This window comes from Anthonomus grandis, chromosome 3, assembly GCF_022605725.1.
Source record: "Anthonomus grandis grandis chromosome 3, icAntGran1.3, whole genome shotgun sequence".
In the NCBI taxonomy this organism is placed as follows: Eukaryota; Metazoa; Arthropoda; class Insecta; order Coleoptera; family Curculionidae; genus Anthonomus; species Anthonomus grandis.
Window position 1 is genome coordinate 44,254,614 of NC_065548.1, and position 24,042 is coordinate 44,278,655.

The following is a 24,042-nucleotide window of genomic DNA, read 5'->3' on the forward strand; positions in this document are numbered from 1 at the left end:
TAAGGTTATAATAGAAACTCCTGATTTCTAGCCAGGTTTACTAAATTAATGGACTTATGACTTGAATGTCCATCTAGTATCAGTAGACTTGGACAATCTGTTGTTGTTTTGGTGCAGCCTATAAAATAATTTAAAAATTTGATAAATAGGTCAGCATCCATCCAGCCTGATGGAGCAGGAAATCCTACTGCTCTAGGAAATGAACCTTTCTTCCCTTTTTAGCTAGAATTTTTCCCGGTTTTTGAACGCAGGTAATCCCCGTCTCATCACAGTTAAAAATCCGATGCGGCGGAAAATTAAACTTGTCCAGGTCTTGTTTAAGTTTTGAAAAAAATCATTAACCCTAGATTTGGAAAATCCTGTTACTCTTGCAATGCTGGTTGCTTCAGGTCTTCGAATGGAGAGGATTTTCTGACGATTTAAGAATGAGCTCACCCAGTCTTTTCCTGCAAGTTTTCGATCTTTATTAAAAGGATGACTTATTTGATTGGCTTCAGCAAATTGAAATGCAATACTTCGAAGATCTGTGGTTGAAAGTCCATAAAACAGTTTTTCCAACAAAATTATGTGTTCACATAATTCTTTCTCCATTTTTTCAGTGAATACGGGTTTGAACCTGCCGTGGTTTACAAGTGGAGTGAGCTGTTGACGGTTTTGATGTGATTGTAAGGTGATTCTCGGAATACTAAAAACCACACTAGCTTTTTTAATTGACATCTCTTTATTTTTAATCGCTTCTAAGGCACGACGAATGGCATCTTCTGAGGATGATCCTTTTTGGGTTTTGCGCACCATTTTTCCTCTGCAATATATAAAATATATTTATAAGAACTTTTTATACTACAGTGGGGTAAGTGATGAAATATGAAAATTTTAATCTTGAGAAGACAGATAAATGTGGCAACATTCTAAGCATAACGCGGTATTAAGCAAATATAAGGTTATGGTATGCACTTCATACAATATTAAGAAAATGTCTTTAAATTGGGGAAAATCCTTATTGATTTCACTTAAAATATTATAAAACAACACGCAAAATTTTAAAAATGTTAATATTTTCCTTAATTTTAGTAATTTTCAGCTAAATGCTTAAGGACACAATTCGCGCTAATAGACATGTACACTACACTGATCATTGTCGTGCTATGATGCCGGTTGCTCGACGATTTCTAGGAACGCACTTGCCCCCTATGATTCACATGCCCCACTCCTCCCTATAAGGAAAAGTGACCATTCAAAAAAGAAGCATAAACCACATAAACCAAAAAATTCAAAGCAGAATCACTAAATTCCCGGAAAATCCTGATAGTCATACTATTTTTTATTTGAGAAAATATGGATTTTAATTGGATTAAGTCAGTTGGAACTAAAAAAAATGTCCCCCGGACGCTTACATTGGACAAAAACTTCAGTGGATCACTCACTGGGACAATTTTAGAAGAGAGGCTTGCATCAATAGAACAAAAGAAATCACTTAGTGCCTTTGGGGCTTGCTGCTGATATATGAGATACTCCATGACTTTATCTAATGTCATTGATAATTAACCACGTTTCTTTACATATAATGACTTTCCTATAACTAACCCGGTATAAGTTATAATGAGACCGCAATAACTTATTCCCATAATAAAATTTTCAAAGGTAAGTTCTTTTGAGATCAGTCCACACTACACTTCAAATGCTGACAAATAAGCCAGATTTTGAACAAGGTAAATTCATGTTTGTAATAGATTTTGCTAAATTCGTTTTAATTGATTTGAGGTAGACTTATAACATTGAAAGGCTAGAATTAGCATTGCCGTGGAACTATGGGCAATTTGTTTGCTTGCAACATCTCAGATGCAATGAAGCATTTTTTTTCATAAAATATGATAAGATACTCTATAAAAAAGTCAACATTCAAAGTTAAATGAATGTAGATAACGTCCCTATATTAGAGAAAAAGGCAAAAGCATCGCAACGCCGCTCGATCGCATTGTTGATTCCACCGACACAAATACCCTTTACCAGTGAAGTCGTCAAAAAATATTTACATGATAAATATTTATTATTAATAGATTATGCTTTAAATTAAAAACAATATTACCGTTTATGAACTCTTACTCTTAACATTATTATGTATGTTGATATATAGCAAAAAATTTTTTTTTTGAAAATGCGTGTAAACTTGACAACAGAGAATCGCTGAATATGTTTATAAACAAAACACCCCCTTGCCCCTTTGCACATGTAGAACTCAAACAAAAGTTGTTGTTTACTAGTTCTAGCCTTTCAATATTCTAAGGAAGAAGACACCGGCAAAAATCAACAATCAACAATCAAAGGGTCCGCCCTTTTATTTTTGATTTGGAAAACATTCATGTGGGTTCGGCTTTTTTTTTTATTATTAAGAAGGTGATGGGTTTATAACAGACACAAATTCGGAAATCGGTTTCACTGATTTGATTTTAAAATAGACATTGACAATCGGCAAAAACTCTTGCGTTCTTGATGCGGAATACATTGATGTGAGATTGGGTTTATTGTCCAAAATGTGTTGAGTTAGAACAGAAATGATTAAAATTTTCTGAATTCGTTTTCTCTTATTGTAATTTGTTTGACTACGTATTCTGAATAGATAATTCTCTCCAAATAGCATGGACCACATGTCAATTCACTATTCCTGTTCTTTTTGCAGTAACAGTTAATTATTTAAATGGTTGATTCTATTTAGGTTTAATGCAGTGATACTAGCCATACAGGTCCATAGTTCATTTTACTAGAAATTATTGTTTTTAAAATGAAGATAACATTTTCCAATCTGAACACGTCAAATTATCCCTATGCCATTTTCCTTTCAGATAACGAGGAAACAAGGGAGTACTTTTGAAGGCGACTTTTCAGTCATTTGTTAAATCATTTTCCACCAATCTTATTATCGAAAAATGCCTAAAACATTAGAAAATGTATATGTTACTTTTACAAGAAAACTTCCTTTTCTTTATTCTTTACTTTAAGATAAATAGAGATGAGTTGATATAAGGATAGTGTTTCTAGTTTTCAAGCTGGTATATAAATTGTAAGTAATTGATGAATTCTTGCCTAGTAAGGATTAATTATACCCTTTTCGCAATTTCTTTTGTCACAACCAAGACAATCGGTGTACGACGGCGACGTGCATATACGGCCTGTTATAAAATCAGTTGTGTATTGAACTTCGCGGTTTTAACATTAGTTTTAATGGCAAAATAAAACTATTACAAATTCATAGTTAAATGTATAATTTTAGATGATAAATATTTTATCAATACAATTCACAACTATTATTTGATAGCGATTAATTACTTGAGAAGAAATTATGCTAATCTAAGCATATGTTAAATTAAAGTGATGAATGATGCTTGATAATAGCTAACTTTATTTCATACTTAAGGTTATAGTAAACTTGTCTTCAGTATTAGAGGTAAGAGAACCATATACTATACTATAACTTACTTGAGGGTAGTAAACTTTAGTCTGTTTTACAAATGGAATACCTCTACACTTGTACCTTGAGAAAATGCATTAAATACGTCTTGAATAGCTCCTTGAAAGCTTATGAGTTCTCTTCAATTCCATATTCGCCATTGATGCACCTTGCTCGTTTCTTTTCTCTTGCCGGTTTTTCTCCGCGTAATCTACTTTATCTTTTTCTTTGCTGCTCATTATGATTTTTAGCCATTGGATGGATGATGTTTATTTTTATTCTCCACCGTAAAATCGATCTTGTTGGTAGCTGTCATTCTCAGTTTTACTTCCACGATAAACCGTTCTGATACGCATTTTCACATCATTACAATCCTTACAATGAGGCGTGTCCTTCTGCCTTATTACTATGTAAGTGTATCCTAAATAATCTGTGTCGACTCAAAGCTAAAAGAAGCAAAAAGTAGTTAAAGAGGCAAAAATAGTTTGCGGTAGTTGCAGTTAAGCCTTTTCGTCGATCATACTCTCATGAGATCATTTGTCCAAATTTCCAGCCACCGAACAATTTTTTCTTCCACTGCTTTTCTTCTTGATTTTCCATCGGATATTTTTTTTTCTCTAGTATACTAATTTGAAACTGTATGACCTGATGTGACACCTGTATCCATGCTGCACTCGCATCACGCATCTTCATTTTTATTTTTTGCGATTTTTTTGATTATGAATTCATGTATACAGGGATCCAAAAATAAGCAACGACCATCAACTTCAATTTTTTTAACGCAAATACCTATTTTTTATTCCATTTTTGAATTCTGCGTAGAATTTTATTTATATTTTTTATACCATATCTTATACGTAATACTAACATTATTAATAAATTTGCAACTGTTTGGGTCATTTGAGCATATTCATGTTTTTTCATAGTTTTTTAACAGGTATATTTGATTGTCGACACCTTGTCACCATTTAATCGCATGGAAACAGTATGCGTTACTTTACGTAAATGTCAGTAAGTATCAAGTGCAGTTGCAAAGTTTAAAAGTATGGCGCGTTTAACTGAAAAACAAAGAATTGAAATTTTGATGATGGTAGGATATGGCGACAAGAGTCGAACACAGGCTGAGCTTTGCGATCTGTTTAACAATAAGTACCCGGAGAGGCCTATTACACGTTCTGTAGTGAGCAAAATTGAAAAAAGTTTAGAGTCATGTTAGAGACAAATATGACCTAAACTGTCCCACGCTTCCAGAAACCAGACAATTAGATATTTTGCTCGATTTACAAGAACATCCACATAACTCGACAAGTTGCTGCAGATCACTCGGTTAGTAAATCATGTGTTCTCAAAATATTTTATGTTTTTTTTTAAATGGTTCTGTAAATAGGCAAAATTGTCACTATTGGGCACTAGAAAATCCACACTGGAGTATGGAAAGTCACACGCAATTTCCCAAGAAGTTAAACGTATGGGCAGGAATTGTAGGCCCGTCAATTGTGGGTCCCTATTTTATTGAGAGCGCACTTACCGCTGAAAAATATTTAGAGTTGCTTCAAAATCAGATAGTACCTAGTTTAATTGCACTTTATCCAAATGGTGAAAACCCATTTATACCGGCAGATTCGATATGGTTCTAACAGGATGGCGTCCCCCCACACTATTCGAGAACACTATGAGGTTACCTTACATTTTCCCAATTAGATGGATTGGAAGGGGGGGTTTTATTGAATAACCAGCAAGGTTACCAGATTTAACCCCATTGGATTTTTATTTATTAGGTTATTTAAAATATAAAGTTTATTTTGATAAACCTGAAAGTTTAGAAGAATTAAAAAATAGGATTAGAGCCGAAATACAACAAATTCGGCCTCAAACAATAAGTAAAGTATTACAAGAATTTGAATGTCGACTTGGTTACTGCCAGGGAGTTAATGGTCAACGATTTGAACATTTATTTTGATTTTTTTTTTTTTTTTTTAATAAACTGTCACAAAAATTCATGGTTATTTATAAAAAATTTAATCGCAAATTTCTTAATAAATATTGAGGTTAGGTATAGGACATGGTATACAAAACATACTTAAAATTTTATACAGAATTAAAAATTAAGTCAATAGTCGTAGCTCATTTTTGGTCCACCATGAATTCATCATTAAAAAAATCGCAACAAAAAATAAAAATTAACTGTCCGAGCGTTCTTTTTCGAATACACTCCTGAATTTTAAATGAATTTGTTGCAAGTTGCGCGTCCTTACTGTATATAACTTTGCAAATTTGCATTGCTTAGCCGAATTTATTTATTTACATGCTTCTGTTGAGATCACCAAGGGACTCCTGAGTAAGTCATCTAAGCAACTTATCACGAAGAAAGTATGGGATATTTTTATGGGTATATTTCTATACAGTATGGGACTGGGCACTAAATCGAATTAAAAAATTAGTGAACAGGAAAGAGGACCGGTCGAAACCCACCAAGGGTTACTAGAGGCTAATAGTTTTGAAAAAGCCAGCAAGCCAATCTCCACTCTCTGATGACATGGTCTATGGTCAGACTCCAACGGAAGTTTGGGTTGTCTGTAATATCTAGGGTGTATGTTTTCTTGGGACCAATAATGTACCCGCCATATTGTTTGTTACTGAGCTGGTATCGTAAGCTTTTGCTAAATTTCTCGTTGTTATATGAGCTTCAAAATATGCCAAAATAGAAATTTCAACATCCTCGCGTACTATAAATTGGTTTCTTCGTCTGGTTCTTTTAAACACGCTTTCGTTGCTTCTAAATTTTCTGTAGAGAATTAAAAAAAATCTTCGGTTTGACACGAGTCTGGATTCTCTGGCGGTTCTCTTCTAGCGCTCTGTCACTATATTTTCGGCATACAAGCTAACATTCTAAGATATCAAATTTCTCAATATGCGTACAACGCATTTTACTAATTTAGATTTTACAAAAACCACAAACTTTGCTAACGTATAACTGTCAGTATTTGTTTATTTTATTAAATCTTTATGGCTATTAACATTTTATTATTCAAACAAGGATTTATTTAAATGCTTAAATTTAGCAAAGCTGTTAATATAATGCTATAACTTTGTTATTTTTAGGTTTATGCTATTAGTGTAAATAAACTTTTTTATCAACAAAATTATTTTCTTTTGATTTATGGAAATATATATAGAAAAATAAGGGGATTCCATTTAACAAAAATACATTTTTTCAACAATGCGATATTCAATTCTTTTTCCGTTTTCACCATTTTAATCAGCAGAAAATATCCTACTAGTTTGTCAATTTACCTGACCATGTATCTTAAGTATTAACAAAGATCTATTATCAAGGCATTCTGTATATTTAAAGTAAAAGTTAATTAGACTTAGAAATACAGGAATTTCAAGTAGGTTAATGGAATTGGGTTACCAAACTCCAACTGCTTTACTATTTTATTATCTAACCCCAATATCTTTGCGTAACCGCCTCATAATTAAGACGAACGAACCAAAACCGTTGAAGCTCCATAAGAATGCGCTCGATACGCCATCTTCCAGCCGGTTGCCGGCGTCCTGTTTACTTACCGACACTTCCGGATCCGGAAGTGAAGCTCATTCTACCGCGAAACGACGTCGGTGACGCCGACGACGCCGATCAAGTTGTGCCGCCGCCGCGTCCGCCTCTTCCCGCTCAAGAAGTCGCGATTTTAGGAGAATTGAATATGTTGAGGGTAAGCCACATAGTTTTGCATTTTTTTTAATGCACGTAGCTCAAAATAATAATAAACGCGCCTAAAATAGAAATTATAACTCGTGTATCCGCTTATTTTTTGTTGAGTACAAACTAGAGAATTTTTAGAGTATTGCCAAAGTTTACTGAATAAAATACTTAGTATTTTATTCAGTAAAATACTTAGTATTTTATTTTTTTATTACTTAGTATTTTATTCAGTAAACTTTACTGGATAAAATACTAAGTATTTTATTCAGTAAACTTTGGTATTGCTGTTCTAAAATGTCCTTAGTTTGAAAAAAATACAGTGCAAAGTTTGATTTTAGTTTCCCTTTTTAAAGATTCTAACATATTTTTAATTCTAATTTCTTTCTTCTAAACTTAGATTTTTATGTTTTTTTATTTTGATTTTAATATATGTATCTATTATAGCTTTAAAAACAAAATAGTTGAAATTATTATAACGAATTACAATATTAAAAGTTCCACTTAACTTCCCTTAAAAATGCATTTTTAAAGACTTCAGAATTTAAAAAAAAAATAAGATTTTTTTACGATTTTCTTATTTTTTCAACCATTTTTACCAACATTTTACCAACATTTGTCGGCTTAATTCTGTTGCTAAATTATTTGGATCTATCATTTGTTAAATGATAAATAAATAAATAATATATTTATCGCAGGGTACAAACTTTGATTTAAATATCTTTTTGGGCGATATAAATATTAATCTATTAAATAAAGAAGATAATTTGGTAAATTCGTATTTATCCCTTTTTGGTCATTTCGTTTATATATCATATATAAATCAACCCACAAGGGTAACATTAGATACTAACACGTGTCTTGATCATATTTTTGTAAATAACAAAAAAATTAATGCTCTACAAATCAAATCGTATGTGCTACGGGCAGATTTAACAGATCATTATTCGATTATGTTAAATATATATTAAATTTAATCAACGTCAATAAAAATAAGGAAAAAATTGAACTGAATTGAACCGAATTGAAAAACTGTTACTAGTAGATTATGGATAAATGGTGCGATCTCCTAAGAAACGAAGATTGGTGTTCTGTCTTGATTCACTCACAGACGTGTCAAAAGCAACTCATATTTTTTATAAAACTCTTACAAGCTACTACGATCAGGCCACCTACACTAAATCATTTTACGTAAAAGAATTCGATAAACGAAAACATTGGATAACAACTGGTATAATAGTAAGTATAAAAAAGAGAGACGAAATGAAACAACAGCTTTTGCAAAATTATAACGAACGTGACTTTCAAATATATATAAAACATATAGAAATTTCTTAAATAAACTGATCAATAAAGAATAAAAAATAACATTGAAAATTCTGGCTGCAATCTGAAACAAATTAATAATTTTATAACTGAAGCAACTAATGGTCAATCAAAAAAGCAAAAAAATTCTTGAACAATTTTAAATAAGATGGGAAATGCCCTTTTTAATGACCCCAGAGAACTAGTAAATTATTGCAATGAGTATTTCATTAACGTAGGGTTAGATATGCACAGAAAAATGAAGCCAACTAAAAATATGTTATTGGAGGATCCTGTCCGAGTAGTTGATTCATTAGTTTTAAATCCAGTTAATGAAAACGAAGTAATCATACAAATAAATAGTCTTTAGAATGATAGTTCTCTTGAAATTGATAATTTTGGGTCTAGATTTATTAAGAAAGTACATCAATCTTTAACTCCTCCCCTGATTCACATTATTAACCTAAAGTCCCTGAACAATTTAAAATTTCAGTTTTTTTTTTAATTCAGACGCCCTCTGTCAGCTTACTAAACAAATTACAAATTCACTCGACGATAATAAAAAGTGTATTGGGGTATTCTTAGACCTGGCAAAGGCCTTTGATACCGTGCCCCATGACCGACTTCTTGATATTTTGTCCAGGTCCGGCATAAGGGGCACGGTTCTAAATCTAGTGAGAAACTATTTAACAAGTAGACAACAATTTTTAAAAATAGAAAATATTTTGAGTGATCCCCTGAAAGTAAAGATTGGGATTCCTCAAGGAACCGCACTGGGCCCATTAATCTTCATGTTATATATTATTTCACTAACGGATCTAAAAATTGTGAACGGATTTTTAATATCTTATGCCAACGACACAGCAGTTATTTTTTCAGATAACACTTGGGATAAAGTATGGAAAAGCACAATTATGGGCATTCGTAAAATAAAAATATGGTTGACACATTTAAGCTCTCACTCACCATCTCTAAAACACATTATATTGCATTTTTTTTAACTGAAGCAAACCGCCCAACATTCCATTCTTTAGATGTAGGTTACGATACTCAACATGATGTAATTAAAGGAGCTCTTTTAGTAAATATTTCGGTGTTACAGTGGAAAAGCATTTAAAATGGAGGGAACATATTTTAAATCTAAGTAAGAATATTCGAAAGCTATTACGAACATTTGATATCTTATGGCAAATTTTATGCAAGAAAGTTTTAATATCCGTATATAAATCTTTGGTGGAGTCACTTATCAGATATGGTATTGTTGTATGGGGAGGTCTGTATCTAAACTCTTTAAATTCCTTAAACGTAGTGCAGAACTATGTTTTAAAAGTTGTGTTTGTAAAAAATAAGCTCCACTCAACAAATCTGTTATACTCCAGCGATATTTTTGATGTTCGATTAATCTATGTATTAGAGGTATGGTGCTTTATTAAAAAAAATAATGAAATAAACATCTATGTAATGTATTCTTATAATACCAGAACTTGCGTAAACAAACACATAAATATTAAAAAAATTAAAACACAACAAGAGATCTTCTTAAACTATCTTGCACCAAAATTTTTTAATTCGTAATTTTGTATGTCTATGTTATGCATTATATTTATGTATGTGGATGTATGAAGTAAATAAGTAAAGTAAATTTATTAATTTTAATTTTAGTTAACTTAAATTTATAAGTTAAAATTATTTTTTTTTAAATAAAGCTTGTTTAGTCACTAAAATTAACCAGTATATCATACACACAGTTATTAAATGTCTATAAGAAAAAAAATAAATACTAGTACGTCCTCGTATGCATATAATTGTTACTACAATTCACTAAAAGTTGAACAATGAACTTTGTATCTGCAATATTAAACTATACATCTAGTTTACAATTTAGTCATAGTTTTACAGTTTAGTCAATGTAAGCCTATCTTAGTCTAACCGAAAAAAAACTAACAATACATTTTGAAGAAATAATAACATATTCTTTATCTTTTTTTGGAATATTAAGATAAAATTAGAAATTTAAAAAAAAATATAAAAATTAGTATATAATAACACAGCTATGAACGAAAAACTTCACTGAAACAGTGCAGTAGTATGTCGTGGCATAACTAACTTGTTTCTAACTCTCAAAGAGCGCTCATCCGTAATTAGGAATTTAGGTATTAAATATAAAGGCAAGTTGGTATCTAAAATTTTATAATTAAACATTAAAAGAAGATACTTAAACAAATTCTTGACATTCAGCGAATTCAACTGTTGTATCTTTTTGTTGAAATGTGGTCAAATTTCTTGAGCCCACATGTTATATAAGCTACATAAGCTACATTCGAGTAGACGAGTTGCTGACCTTCTATCTCAAGATGAATGTATCCCCTGAGAAGCTCTGAGTCGGGGCTTGATGGAAAAAGCGAATGGGTCTTGGTTTTGTCAGTATTTTCCTCAGTCCATGATGAAATTATTGAATCATTTAAATTCATCAAAGTGCTTGTCGTACTAAAACCGGGACGAAAATCTGATTGAGAGGAAGGCAGCAAACCGATACTATCAGGAAAAGAAAACATTTGTCTGTACACCACTTTCTCACGATGGTTAATTAACACAGGCAAGAGACTCACAGGTCTTACATCAATAATTCAAGATGGTGAAGTTACTTTAGGTAAAGAAAAGATAACAACAGTCTCTCAAGGCATACATTAATTATATAAGTAAAATGATCCAATAGACTAGGTATGCTAACCTTTGAAATTGTCGAAACAGTGGGCTGCCAAGGCAGTTGTGCATATAGGTCTCCTGATGGACCCGTCATGCCTCACCGGGAGTTACCAGAGCCCAACGGCCTTAGAAAAACCAATGAACCTCTCTGGTCTGAAGGACTTAAAGTCACTCAGTGCACTGAAACTGTTACCCAAGTATGGGTAACAGTTTGACAATTTGTAGGTAACAATGAACCTGGCGCGCGTCCCAGTCTGGCAAGAGAGTCTTCCTCATTACCTCATTACCTGAGCTGGACCCTGCAGCCAACCTGCACCAGTTTTTTCAGGACTTTTATGCACTCTAGTACAAGCTTCGAGCTTATCTTTGCGGCCGTGATAGCCTTAACGGCAGGTCTGCTATCCGTACATATTCATACGACTGTATTGCGGTGTCCGCAGCTTAGGATTTTCTGTCCGCATTTTAATACAGCGAATACTTCGGCCTGAAAGATAGTGGCCTGCTCCCCCAGCGAGTATGCCCTACTGTTATGTGGGACCCCACCACAAAGCCCTGATCTAGCTCTGTTATTCATTCTGGACCCATCTGTGTACCAGATGGTCCCCCTATTTAGCAATGCAGGTCTGTTGGAATGCTGCCACTCCTCTCTGCCAGCAATGTGCATCACGAATCCCTCGCAGTCCACAGTCACTGGAGCCATGCAGTTATTACCCATCAGAAGGAGAGGACATTCCTCTATGGCCCGTATGTATACCCTATATATATTGTATACCCTATGTATACCCTATATATATTCCTGTATACCACTAACCTTTACCATAAAAAAGTGTCATTTCATCAATACCCGGCGGATTTGACTTTAACTCGTCAATACCTTTGCGTATCTCTGCCTGAGTAGGTAACGAAAAGTCAAAAGCAGTGGAATCACGTCTATCTGTCAAAAAATCTATGGGAACCGGATCAGCTCCATTTTATTTAAATATTGATAATAAATAATTATCTTGTCAAGGTCTTGCAGCTCGACAGGCAACTCCGGCTTTGACCTTGTCATGACTCCAGCTATCTTCGAAGATTTCATATAATTATGGTGTCTCGATTAAAGACGTATTTCAAATAAGGAGTTTTTTCTCACCTTACGGATGCTAGAGCAAAATTCCGAAGCTCTTTATAGCTATTCCAATTAGTTGTGGTTTTGTTTAAATCTATTAAAAACTATATCACGCTGTCTTAAAATAAGTTTCAAAGTATCTGTAAGCCAAGGAGCTGGCGGTCTGCTGAGTCTTGCAGTTCGTACAGGAGCGTAAAAATTAAAAATATTGATTAAGTTTTCAGTTAAAAAGGTAATTTTGTCATTAATGTCCTGAATCTGATATATGTTGTTCTAACCTACCTGTCGCATATCTGTATTGTTAGGTAATAAGTGAATCGAACTGTTTTATATGAATATTAATAATTTAAAAACCCAAGATTTTAGAAGTGAAGCGTGCTATACCGCCAAAGAAACTCCGAGAAAGCGGCCGGTTTGAAGGTTTCTAAAAAACTTCCTTTGGGGAGAGAAGAGATTTTTTATTTTTATGTTTTAAGGTTTTAAGCAGTAGAGTTTTTTGGGTCAAAGAAAAAAGTGCGTGGGTTAACATCCCTGCGAACTATGATGATACAAATTTACAAATTCACCTTTACATACGCGTAATTATTTACATATTAACGGCCGGTTCTTTTCGAATGCTTCTGGCAATCTATAATTTGTCTTTATTTGAACCAGAATTAAATTTATTACAGTTCATTTAAAATGTGTTTGTAGTAGTGTTTTATTTGGGCATTTTTAATAAATGTATGAAATGACAAACTGTGTTATTTGCGTTATTCCGAGGTTTATTATAACGCAAAAACGCTGCTGCAGACTGGTCCTTCAAAGGAAAAAGCACAATTTGGAACATGTATAAAAAAAAAAATGTGTTAAATTATTTAAAACATCTAAAAGCGTTTTGTAAAAAAGTTTTTTAGGAGATTGACATTCACGTCACCTGTTATCACAACTTCATCAAAAACCGGAGCAATCTCCTGATAAAATTGAATGGAATTGCGCAATCGATTCTATTACAGATGTTTTGGGAGAGCGATAAACCACTGCAACGAGAATGTGGAATTTTTTAGCTTTTATACACGTTAGCGAGTATTCCATAGGACCCTCATCCGTATTTATAAGGTTATAAATATCAAATCAGATACATACCCAGTTCGAATGTAAATCGCTGCCGCTCCCGCCCTATTCATACGATTTTTGCGAAACATTTTATAATTTTTGATATTATAAAGATTACTAGGTATGTCGGGCTGCAATCAAATCTCAGTTATAGAAAATATATCAAAATTATGATGAGCAACCAATGATCTCACATTTAGATTCCCAATTTTAGTGTTACCTGTCATTTTGCTGAAAATATTTGCAGCCATTAAATTATAGTACATTACACTAATTTTTATTTCTAACCTCTCTTTTATTTCTCACTTTCCAGGATTGTTTTCACAAGCACTATCCTGCAATAAAGCCCTGGATTCAAAATGCACACTTGCTAGTGCTGGTTTTTCTTTGGGTATGATAGGTCTATGACACTGCTCTACAATACTTTCCGAAAAATCTGGACTTCTAGATTTAATTACTTAAAAAAGCCTTTTCTTTCTTACATCGGGATTTTCTCCGATTTTAAAGGCACCATTAATTAAAAGGGACTTTTTGCATTTTTTGTTTTCCATATCAGAAAACTTGCAACAAGTCATTACGAAGTTTGGTATTCTCCTTTTTTATTTTCTCCATCATCTTCCTCAAAACTCTATTTGCTTGTTTTTGTTCTTCATATGAACGGTTAAAAATTTTAAGGGATTACTTCATAATTGAAACTTCATTTCTTCAGCTACTTATTTCACCTTTCAATTCCATTACCAGGGTAAATAATATGGACTCGTTAGTATCACTCTTGCCATTCCAGGAGAAGCACTTGGTGTTTGGGAAAATAGAACTATGGAAGTAGAGTGCCTTTTACAATTTTTGCAACACCAACACCTATTTTGTTCACTCATGATTCGTACTTCAAGCTCACTTGAGTTTGCACAGTCAGAATGATGTTACTTTTGACAGATACTACATGAGACCTTATAAGCTAACTTGGGAATATTTTTGTTACAAATCACACAAGAAAGCGACCTTTTTGCCATAATGGCAAATTCAAAAAACAGATACAGACCAGTAATAAGTATTAACAACATAGCATTCCTAAGTTTATTGTATGAACTAAAACACATCAAAACAGTACCCAATTGGATTTAAACTACCTTGCTTTTCCGATCATATTATAGGACGTACTTCACTAAACAAGCAGTTCAAAGATGAAAATTTTCCATTAGGTATTGATGGTGTTTTTCGTAGATTTTATTGGCGGGTTTTAAGTACGTTGTATGTAAAAATATTCACTTTAATTAGGACCACTAAAGTCACTTTTAATAATGACAAACTAAAACCACCACCCAAAACCACTTTCAATAATTAAATCTTAGATCACCAACATAAACGGCAGATCTACAGTTTCTCATCAAGGCTTGTTTACAAATTATACTATTGATAACAAACATCAATTTGATGCTATATATTATTTACTAATGCAGAGAAAGTCTTTGACAGGGTTAGGGCATAAGCTTCTACTGCAGAAATTAAGACACTTTGACTTCTCAAGTACAAGTACATACATACAGGGTCTCCGAGATGAAACAGTCCACCCTGAAAATCTTGAAAAATAGATTATTTAGCCAAAAACGCCCGAAGACGTGAAATTTGATATTGAGGGGAACATTAATTGTAAGTAATTGCGTTTCTCTGACGTCATCCATGTGTTACCTCTAATCAAGAAAGAAGAGACATTCCGAAAATTTAAGTTATTTTGACAAAAACCTCAAAATATAATGTAAATACCTGCATATTTCGAAGCTTTTGTTGGTTTAGTTATTTTTATTTTCTTTTGGGTGTTTTGTTGAGGTGAGAAACAATAACAGTAGCATAAAGTATTTGTTTAATTTAGTCCTGGTGATATTGACAGTATTGATAACAATGGTTGATAGGCTGCAAGAAAGAATTGAGTTGGTGGGTCTTTATTATAAACAAAATAAGCCTGATAGAGTAGCAGCACGTGCTTTTAATGTTAATCCTTCAGATAAAAGGGTAAATCATCCTTATGGTATGAATTTGATGAGGAAGTTCCAAGAAACAGGGTCAGTACAAAACAGAAAAAGTTCACCATCCCGTGAGAAAATTAAGTGGTAGAAATTGCAGTGTTGGATCATGTTGCAATATGCCCTAATGAAAGTGCCTGAAACTAGTACATGAGCTAAATGAAGAAAATTTTGATCGTACTTTTGAGTCGAAAATTTTGAGTACTAGTGATAGGTTAAATCGTGAGAGAAATTTGCTGTACAATGTCTGTTTCTCGAACAAATGCATTTACATCGTGCAGTCAATACCCAACCGTCGATACTGAAGCGACACTAATCCTCACTTATTTGGAGAAACACGTACACAGTGACCTCAAAAACTTAATCTATGGGCTGCTATTCTGGGAGATTATATTGTTGACTCTTTTTTTAATACAAATCTTAATGCTAACAATTACTTCTGCAGGATGCCATCAATCCCACAATAACCGAGTTACTTGAAAAGATGAAAATGAATTGATGTTTTAACAAGATGGGGCACATTTTTTGAATGATGTGTTTGCTGGTGAATTGACCGGAGAGATACCGCAGAATGGCCTGCTACATCTACCGATCTCATACCTTGGATTTTTTCTATGGGGTCATCCAAAAATCAAAGTCTTTGCGCCACAAAGCCTGACTCCCTTGAAGATCTTTGAAGTAGAATTGCTAACGAATGTCAGTTAATAACGCCCGAAATGTTCGCTAGTGTGCTCAGACGTTTTGACAATTGTATTTTTGTATGAAGATCAACGGAGATCATTTTCAACATTTAATAAAATAGGTGTTAGATACGTTTTATTTTTTTCATTTAAAATGAGATTTATTTTTTAGCCACATTTATTCATATTTCTTGAGATACATTCACATTGATAAAATAAAAGAATAAAAATAGCGCTATGTACAAAATAAAATTACTATGGCATCATTATTATTAGGCATCACTCGACCCCTATTCCTATTTAATAAAAAATTGACATGGACGCTCTGGGGGAAGGGAAGATGACGTCATAGAAATTAAACTTCTGTCAATAAATGTCCTTCTCAATATTAGATTTGACGTATTCGGCCGTTTTTGGCTAAACAATTTTTTTTAAAGATTTTCAGGCTAGACTGTTTTGTTTCGGACACCCTGTAAATGCATAACAGCCTCTTTGGCTGCCACTGCCTGATAATTAATTCATCCATACTCACTTATCACTTTCTGAATCCCATCGTTTTAGGAATATGCAAGTAGGGTACCACGATTTACACAATAAATAAATGATGCACTTTCTATATTATCAGCTTTATCATTAAAACAAGCAACTGTACAAGCTCATTGTATAATTTATTGAAAAAAATATGTAAAAAAGTGTTTATACGCGCTCAATAAAAGTCTTAAAAGTTTCCAGCCTTTTACAAACTTATTTTGACGAGACTTATAATAATAAAAATAATAATAAAAAAAAATAAATCTAGCTTAAAGCGAAAACAGGACTATGGATTAAAATGCAAATTTCAGCTTCTAAACAAAAAGTTAAATAGCCTAGTAAATAAAATTCTAACTTTAAAAAATAAAAAAATTCTAAAATTCTAGTTTTCGGTAAATGTATGTCTTGGATTAATTAACCAACTAAGATAACTACCTCTTAAAATCCTCCAAATTTCATTTGCATATCTCGATTGGTTTCAGAGCAATAAATAAATTGTCAATTTTTAAGAAAAACTTTTACACCCCGTATCTCGGGAAACGAAGCATTTGCGGACATACATTTATATAGCAAACTGTCCATATTTTTCCATGCAGAATCACTCCCTGAAGTTTGTTGCACTTATTTAGTAACACCGTGTATATGTGAGATAAAAAAGGCCCTTGGAAGTGAGAATCAATGAGCAGCGGAAATCGACTAAAGAAAGGGAAGGTTTCAAATCAGAGATAGCAGATTAGCCATTAGCCAAGATTCTTTGAATAATGTGAAAGTTTTTGGTATCGACGGTTGGAGATATTTATCAACAAAAAAATCATATTAAAAGCTTTGTAAAATGATTAAGATAATGCCAGTTTGACAATTAGTTACTATAATAATTCTATACTTACAGATATCCTATATTTCTCAAATAAAAATGTTCAAATTATTCAACTAAAAAAATTTAAAAAAAAACGAGGTTGTTGTACTCTTTTTCTTTTCGAATAAGTAAACTATTATTCGTTATCAATAGTTAACAAGTTTATTTCACAACACGTTCAATGTGGGTGCGAAATCCCAGACGATCAAAGTCCTTCTACAGAGGTCTAGCACACGAGCTAAGCATCACGTACGTCTCAAACATAAACGAGGACAGATTATCTTGAAAAATATTAACATATTTTGAAGATTTATTAGGCAAATAATTAATTTCTTAATATGATTAAATTATAAAAATAATACGTTTCCGTTAGAAAAAAGTTATTTTATACGGTTAAATTATTCTATATATTCTTTTTTTTTGACCACCAATTATCGAAATGTCATATTTTTTTTTATATTTTTATTTATGTTAGTAAGAGTAAGTGTGTAGTTGTTGTATTTAGATGAGGTATGTCTTTTCTGTTAATTAGCGTTTTGTTCCTTAATATTTAATTTTGATAATTTTATTTAGGTATGATGATGCTCTAATGCGGCGAAACGCGTAACCTTTTAAATAGACGCTTGATTTGTGAGACTTTGAGTATACTTTCTTTTCCTTTGGTCGTAAAATAATTAAGACCAAATTTACAAAAAATAAAAAATTAAATCTGAATTACTTTAAAACAGTGTTACTCAAACTTAACAAAGGTATAAACACAAAGTCACGGTCTCATCAAATCCATATAATTTTTTAAAGCTAATGGTAAACGAGATATTTGCGTGAAGAGGGTTTATAGAAATGAGGAAATGAAGAAGAAAGAGATGGAAAGTTACCTTTTCTTGATGTTCTTATTTCAAAAAATACCAACAAACTTGAATTTGAGATCTACCGCAAACCCACCACTACGGACAATGTCATCCAATACTCCTCAAACTCCCCTTATTCCTACAAATTTGCCTCTTTTAATTCTCTTTTCTATCGCCTTTTCAACATCCCCCTTTCTAGAGAAGCTTTCCTTGATGAACTAAATATAATTAAACATATTGCTTTTAATAATGGTTTTCCACTTGATATAATTAATCGCCTTTATTCTAAATTCTATAATAAATACAAACTTACTTACAACTTAATCCATCCTAATAATGAAAATAGTCATCTTTTTAGATCAATGTCATTTTTTGGTAATATTTCTTTTCCGCTTGCAAAGTTTTTCAAGTCTACAAATCTTACAATTGCTTTTAAAACTACAAACAGTTTAAAAAGTCAGCTAGTTAGTACAATAGATAAGGCAGATTTCTTTTCAAAATCAGGGGTATATCCATTAAGATGTAATGACTGTAATGCCATTTACATAGGGCAATCGGGAAGAAAAATTTCCACCAGAATAAAGGAACATACAAGTTTGGTGGACAGGTATAGGGATGACTGACATGACCGAAACTAAATCGGCGTTTGCAAATCATTTATTGGCCTCCTCACATGGTTTTTCTTTAACTCAGGGAGCGGATATTTTGCACGAGTGCTCAAAAGGCAAAAAACTGGACTTGTTAGAAAAAATGGAAATAACTAAAGCTAAGAAGAGCCCTGTCCTTGTGTGTGTGAACGATATTTTCACGTTTGAACCTCACCTCATTTATAACAACCTCTCTTAAAAAGTCTTTTCTTCTTTTTTCTTTTTCGATTTTAGATATTTTTAGTTTTTATTGTGAAGATTGTTTATTTATATTCACACTTATTAGTATAGTTCGGATTGTTTTCCATTTTTGATCATGTTACTTGGTGGCCTATGGGTTAGACGCGCGCCTGTGAATCTAAAGGTTGCTGGATCGTTCCCCACTGGTGACATTTTACATTTTTACTTTTTTATTTTTTTAAGCATATATTTTTATCTATGGTGGGAATTGTTAACTTAGCCTAGCTTTTCTTTTGTTGTTAGTTGTAATGTGATCTGTGTAGGTCTAGGTAATGAGTTTTATAAGCGTTCTTTTTGTTTTGTGAAAAATATCTTAATGTATTTTTTAGGCCTGATGATGCTCCTATAGGAGTGAAACACGTGTAGCTTTAAAAAATTATATGGATTTGATGGGACCGTGACTTTGTGTTTTTACCTTTGTTTTGTTTTCGTTTGGTCTCTTAGTGAAAAATGGATGATACGTTTCTATTACTCAAACTTTTTTCGTGACGGAACCCTTTTAAAAAACGAAATTTTTAACGGAACCCTAAACTCTAAACTAAAAGCAAAAGCATTTATATGTGAATTGTTTATTAATAATCTATAATTATTAATAAACAATTAATGTCAACATCTAATGTATTATTAATTATAAATATTATTTATAATTTATAATTAATAATACAAAAAAAGATATTGCGGTATTTTGTTTTTGTAGCTGTATATGCTGAAAATCCCGTTTCACACAAATACGTTGTTGGGAACGGCAGAAGAACATTCAAAACTTCTGTGGCAAGTTGTGGATATTCATCCACAACTTGCCACCAAAAATCATTTTGTGAAATTGTTTTGAACAATGATGCCATGTTTGTATCCGATGTCATTTCTAGAAATGATTCATGGATCTGATTTGACTTATTTTCAGGCTTCTGCAATTGCAGATCATTGAGATATTACACCAATTCAACAAATATTTCATTTTAAAATATTTCTATATCACTAAGACTAGGGTGACTAAGGAACTCACTTAGGAATGAAAAGCTTTCGATTTCTCTCTTACCAAAACGAGTAATCCAAAAATCTAATTTTCTAAAAGATATCAGCCACGAACTTAATAAATATACCTGAACTTCCAATTCAATGAAAAGTAAATGACCACTATTAGGGGGCCGCCATTTTGCGTGTTTGTGTCCTTTCGATGTTGGTCACTCTGACAAATTTCAGTTGTGCCAATTGTAGAGAAACAAAACAATTAAATTTTTTGAGAGGTTATGTTTACAAAAATACGAAATAGAAAGTTACATATAGGTAAGAATTTGAGATAGTTGCGTTAGATCTGTGATTTTTCTTGTACTTTTTTAAGAATTTCGTTAAAATGTATGAAAGAAAGTAATTCTCAGCTAAAATGAGATAAAGTTTCAATCAACTTGGAATAGATGCATGCACTTTAAAATATTTGTTTTAATATTCTGATAATCTTGAATCTTATAAATCTAAACTTAAACTTGAATCTTATAAAACCTAATACCATGAAAATATTGATTATCATTTAAATTTTTGATTGTATTTACTCAAAAAAATTCAGTTAAAAACACTTTTATTTTCTTTCTATTTTCCCTATTACGAGTCTTACTTTCCTACCATGTACAATGTTTCCGCATTAATAGGTACAATCATCTATAAAAATCAAAATATAGATGATTTTATGACGATTTGTAATTAGCAAGGGTTTATATAGTAAAAATATATTATTCTATAATAAACAACACGGACAATTCACAATAATTCGGTTTTGAGAAACAGTGAACCAAATACCTTTTAATAAAGATGGTAATACATTATTCACGTATTAAATAAGGAGGGAGATATATCGCCTGTTCCAGACGATATAACCAACCGTCGCGTCGTTTATAAATCGCCAAAAACTAGGCAATCCGCTATACTTACACGCCAAACGTCAGCGTCATCTACTTCATTACCGTTATTTAATATATTTTTTGTTGGCAAGTGACCAACCAAGGACACAACCACTATAAACATGGCGGCTCCGCACTGTGCGGAGCTATTTACATCTGTGCCGGTGCACTCCGTGATTTTTTCGAGATGTAAAAAAGTAGTCGTTAGTTTTATTTCTTATAATCACGTTAAAATGTTTAATTCGGTTTTGTAAGTGATGTCTGTCCATTAAATTAGGCTGTATCATTTGGCATCTTATTTTTGAATCTGGTCGAGGAGGTTAAGATGGGTAGTTTTTTCGGACTCAACAATTATATTCCAACATTGCAACATGTTGCAAAATTATCACGTTCGGTTATAAAGCATTCATCTCAAATTCCTTGAAAATCATTAAGATTACCCACAGGTGGTGTACAAGTCTCCCAAAATATGTAGCTTATTTTCGATTTCGTACCAAAATCCTTTGTTCCTATGGCACATATATTTGTATATTCCCTTTTATTGCTGCTTGGCCCTTTTATAAAGGTAACGGCTCTCCTTCGTGAGCTCCTCTTCAATGTAAATACGTGCTGTTGAATCCCTGAATTACTCCTGAATTCTGCGCTGTCATCTTTCTTGTTGATACCCCGACTCGAAGTACCTGCTATTTCCGATCCAGAGATCTCAATGAAAATTGATTTGCACCCTGACGAACTTCTGGACAAATGATCTGAAATAACTAATTTAGAAACCTTGTTATTTGCAGTTTTTAGAGAAGGTAGAAGACCAGTTATACAAACATATTTTTAATTTAAACAGCTTCATTACCATTTATTGCCGATTAAACTTTTTGGAGCTGACGTTTCAATTTTAAGTTGCCTCTAGAGATCTTAGAAATGTTTGGTGCGCTTTAGCTCGTCGTATTTCACATTTTAAAAAAATCCATTGATCTTTTTAATTCCTTATTAATTAATTCTAAGGTATTTTGTAGTTCCTGAATAAGCGATTTTAAAAATTCTTAAATTGTGGGTCAATTATCTCTTTTTGAAAAATGGAAATATTTTTAGATGTAAAACAAAAGATTCTGTTGTAGTTTCATAGGAATATTTCTATTACTTTTTAACGTTTTGGATTTTTAGGTAAATCAATACTTAGGTAAGACAGTACTACTCAAAAATTCCAATACTTTTTAAATTTGTTTTTGAGTTGATTTTTATCTAAAATAATGTTTGTAGAGAATTTTTGGTTTCATAAAAATATTGATATTATTTAATGAAGTTTCGGACTTAAGGATGATGAATTAATCAAATAATAAGTTAGCCCATATTTCTTTAAAGACTCATTAACTAGAAATATCTTGTGTTTCTTCAGTTTTATCTTACAGCAGTTCTTATTATTCTTTATTTTGACCCAGAAGCACCCGATGTGCTAAATTACCAGTTGTTTTTTTTTCAGCAAAACGGTGCACTCCTTCATTACGCGATAGCTATTCATCTTTCTAAAATAAAATGTTCTTTAACCGTTGGATAGGTATAGTGACGGGTAATAGAGATCCGGCGATCTCCATGGCTGATTCCCAGATTTGACAGCGCTAGAGTTTATGTTTTAAGATTAGAAGGAAGAATTATAACAAGGAATTATAAGAAGGAACTGAAGTTTATGGTAGAAATTATTAAAGAAATTATTAATAATATTTTGAAGCTAAATGACATTACCGAGTTTAAATCTTCTGACATAAAGTTTGTGACCAAGTTGAGACAACAGAATGTTAACAGTATTATCTTGGAGGTTTCTCCTGGACTACGTAAAATTTTGCTGCAAAAGGGTTTCGTTTTTGTAGGATGGAGAAAATCACTTATAAGTGATTATATTCGAATTATCAAATGTTTTAAGTGCTGTGCTTTTGGTCATATGGAATGTAAGATGCGCTGCTCCCTAGTTTTGTAAGTTTTTCTCAATTAGTTATTGACACTTATGATATTATTTGTGTAACCGAAACATGATTAAAAAGTAATGTATCTTCTGATGTGTTATCACTGCCAGATTACAGATTTTACAGGAGGGATAGAGAGAATAGAGCAGGATGTGGTATAGGCGTTTACGTCATAGTAAATCTAACATGCAAAATCATAAAAACTAATGCAAGTAATGTAAATTTTGAATTTTTGCTTCTGGATATTAAGGCTGGCATTTATAAAATAGTCTTAATAGTAATATACCATCCTCCATATACAAAAGTCTCAGATATCTTGAGATTTCTGGACGAAGTCGTTCCTCATGTTTTAGTAAGTTCTGATTATTCTGTAATTACGGGTGATTTAAACGTGTACCTTCTTAAACCAAATTCACTATTCAACACTCAATATTGTTACGGCTATTGTCAGTTGATTAACGAGCCTACTAGAATCTCTAATACGTCATCTACCTGTTTGGATCCAATTTTTATTAATAATAAAGAAATTATTCTTCACTCCGGTACAGTAAGTTCAGATATAATGATCTTTCTAATATGCAATGGAATACTTATAACATTAACGATAAGGTTCGTTTTCTTAGAGATCATATTAATTTATTGTTTAATATACATGCGCCCTATAAAAGTGTCAGAGTAAGTAAAACGCCGACTCTGTGGATAACGGAAAATTTAAAGTTAATTTCATCAAACAGCGAGATAAAGCAATGTCCAAATATTAAAAAAAACAGTTGAAAGTTCGAATCATTATAAGGAAATGCGTAACTTCGCAGTGGCATCTATGACAAGGGAAAAGGTTGCCTATCTGGAATATTTAGAAAAACTAAATCCTTTAAAAACTTCTGGCAAGGCCTGCGTAATTTAAATATTAAGACGTCTAAAGAAATTGCAGAACTTCTTCCTACCTTATGTGATGCCAATGCAATAAATAACTACTTTATAAATATTTTTAATAAGTCTAACAACTGTCAAAA

At 32.4% G+C, this 24,042-nt stretch overlaps 1 protein-coding gene across 2 annotated transcripts in view; it reads left to right on the forward strand.

Moving 5' to 3' along the window:
• Positions 1-24,042, forward strand: part of LOC126734717 (rootletin) — a 439,794-nt gene that overhangs the window by 100,547 nt on the left and 315,205 nt on the right. The window contains exon 1 of one of the 2 annotated variants that reach the window (XM_050438437.1): positions 7,014-7,161. The exons of the other annotated variant lie outside the window; for it this stretch is intronic. Within the exon in view, the coding sequence (XP_050294394.1) occupies positions 7,153-7,161 (9 nt within the window). The 5' untranslated portion in view covers positions 7,014-7,152. Of the gene's footprint in view, positions 1-7,013; positions 7,162-24,042 lie in introns of those variants that run through there. 2 annotated transcript variants of the gene reach the window in all.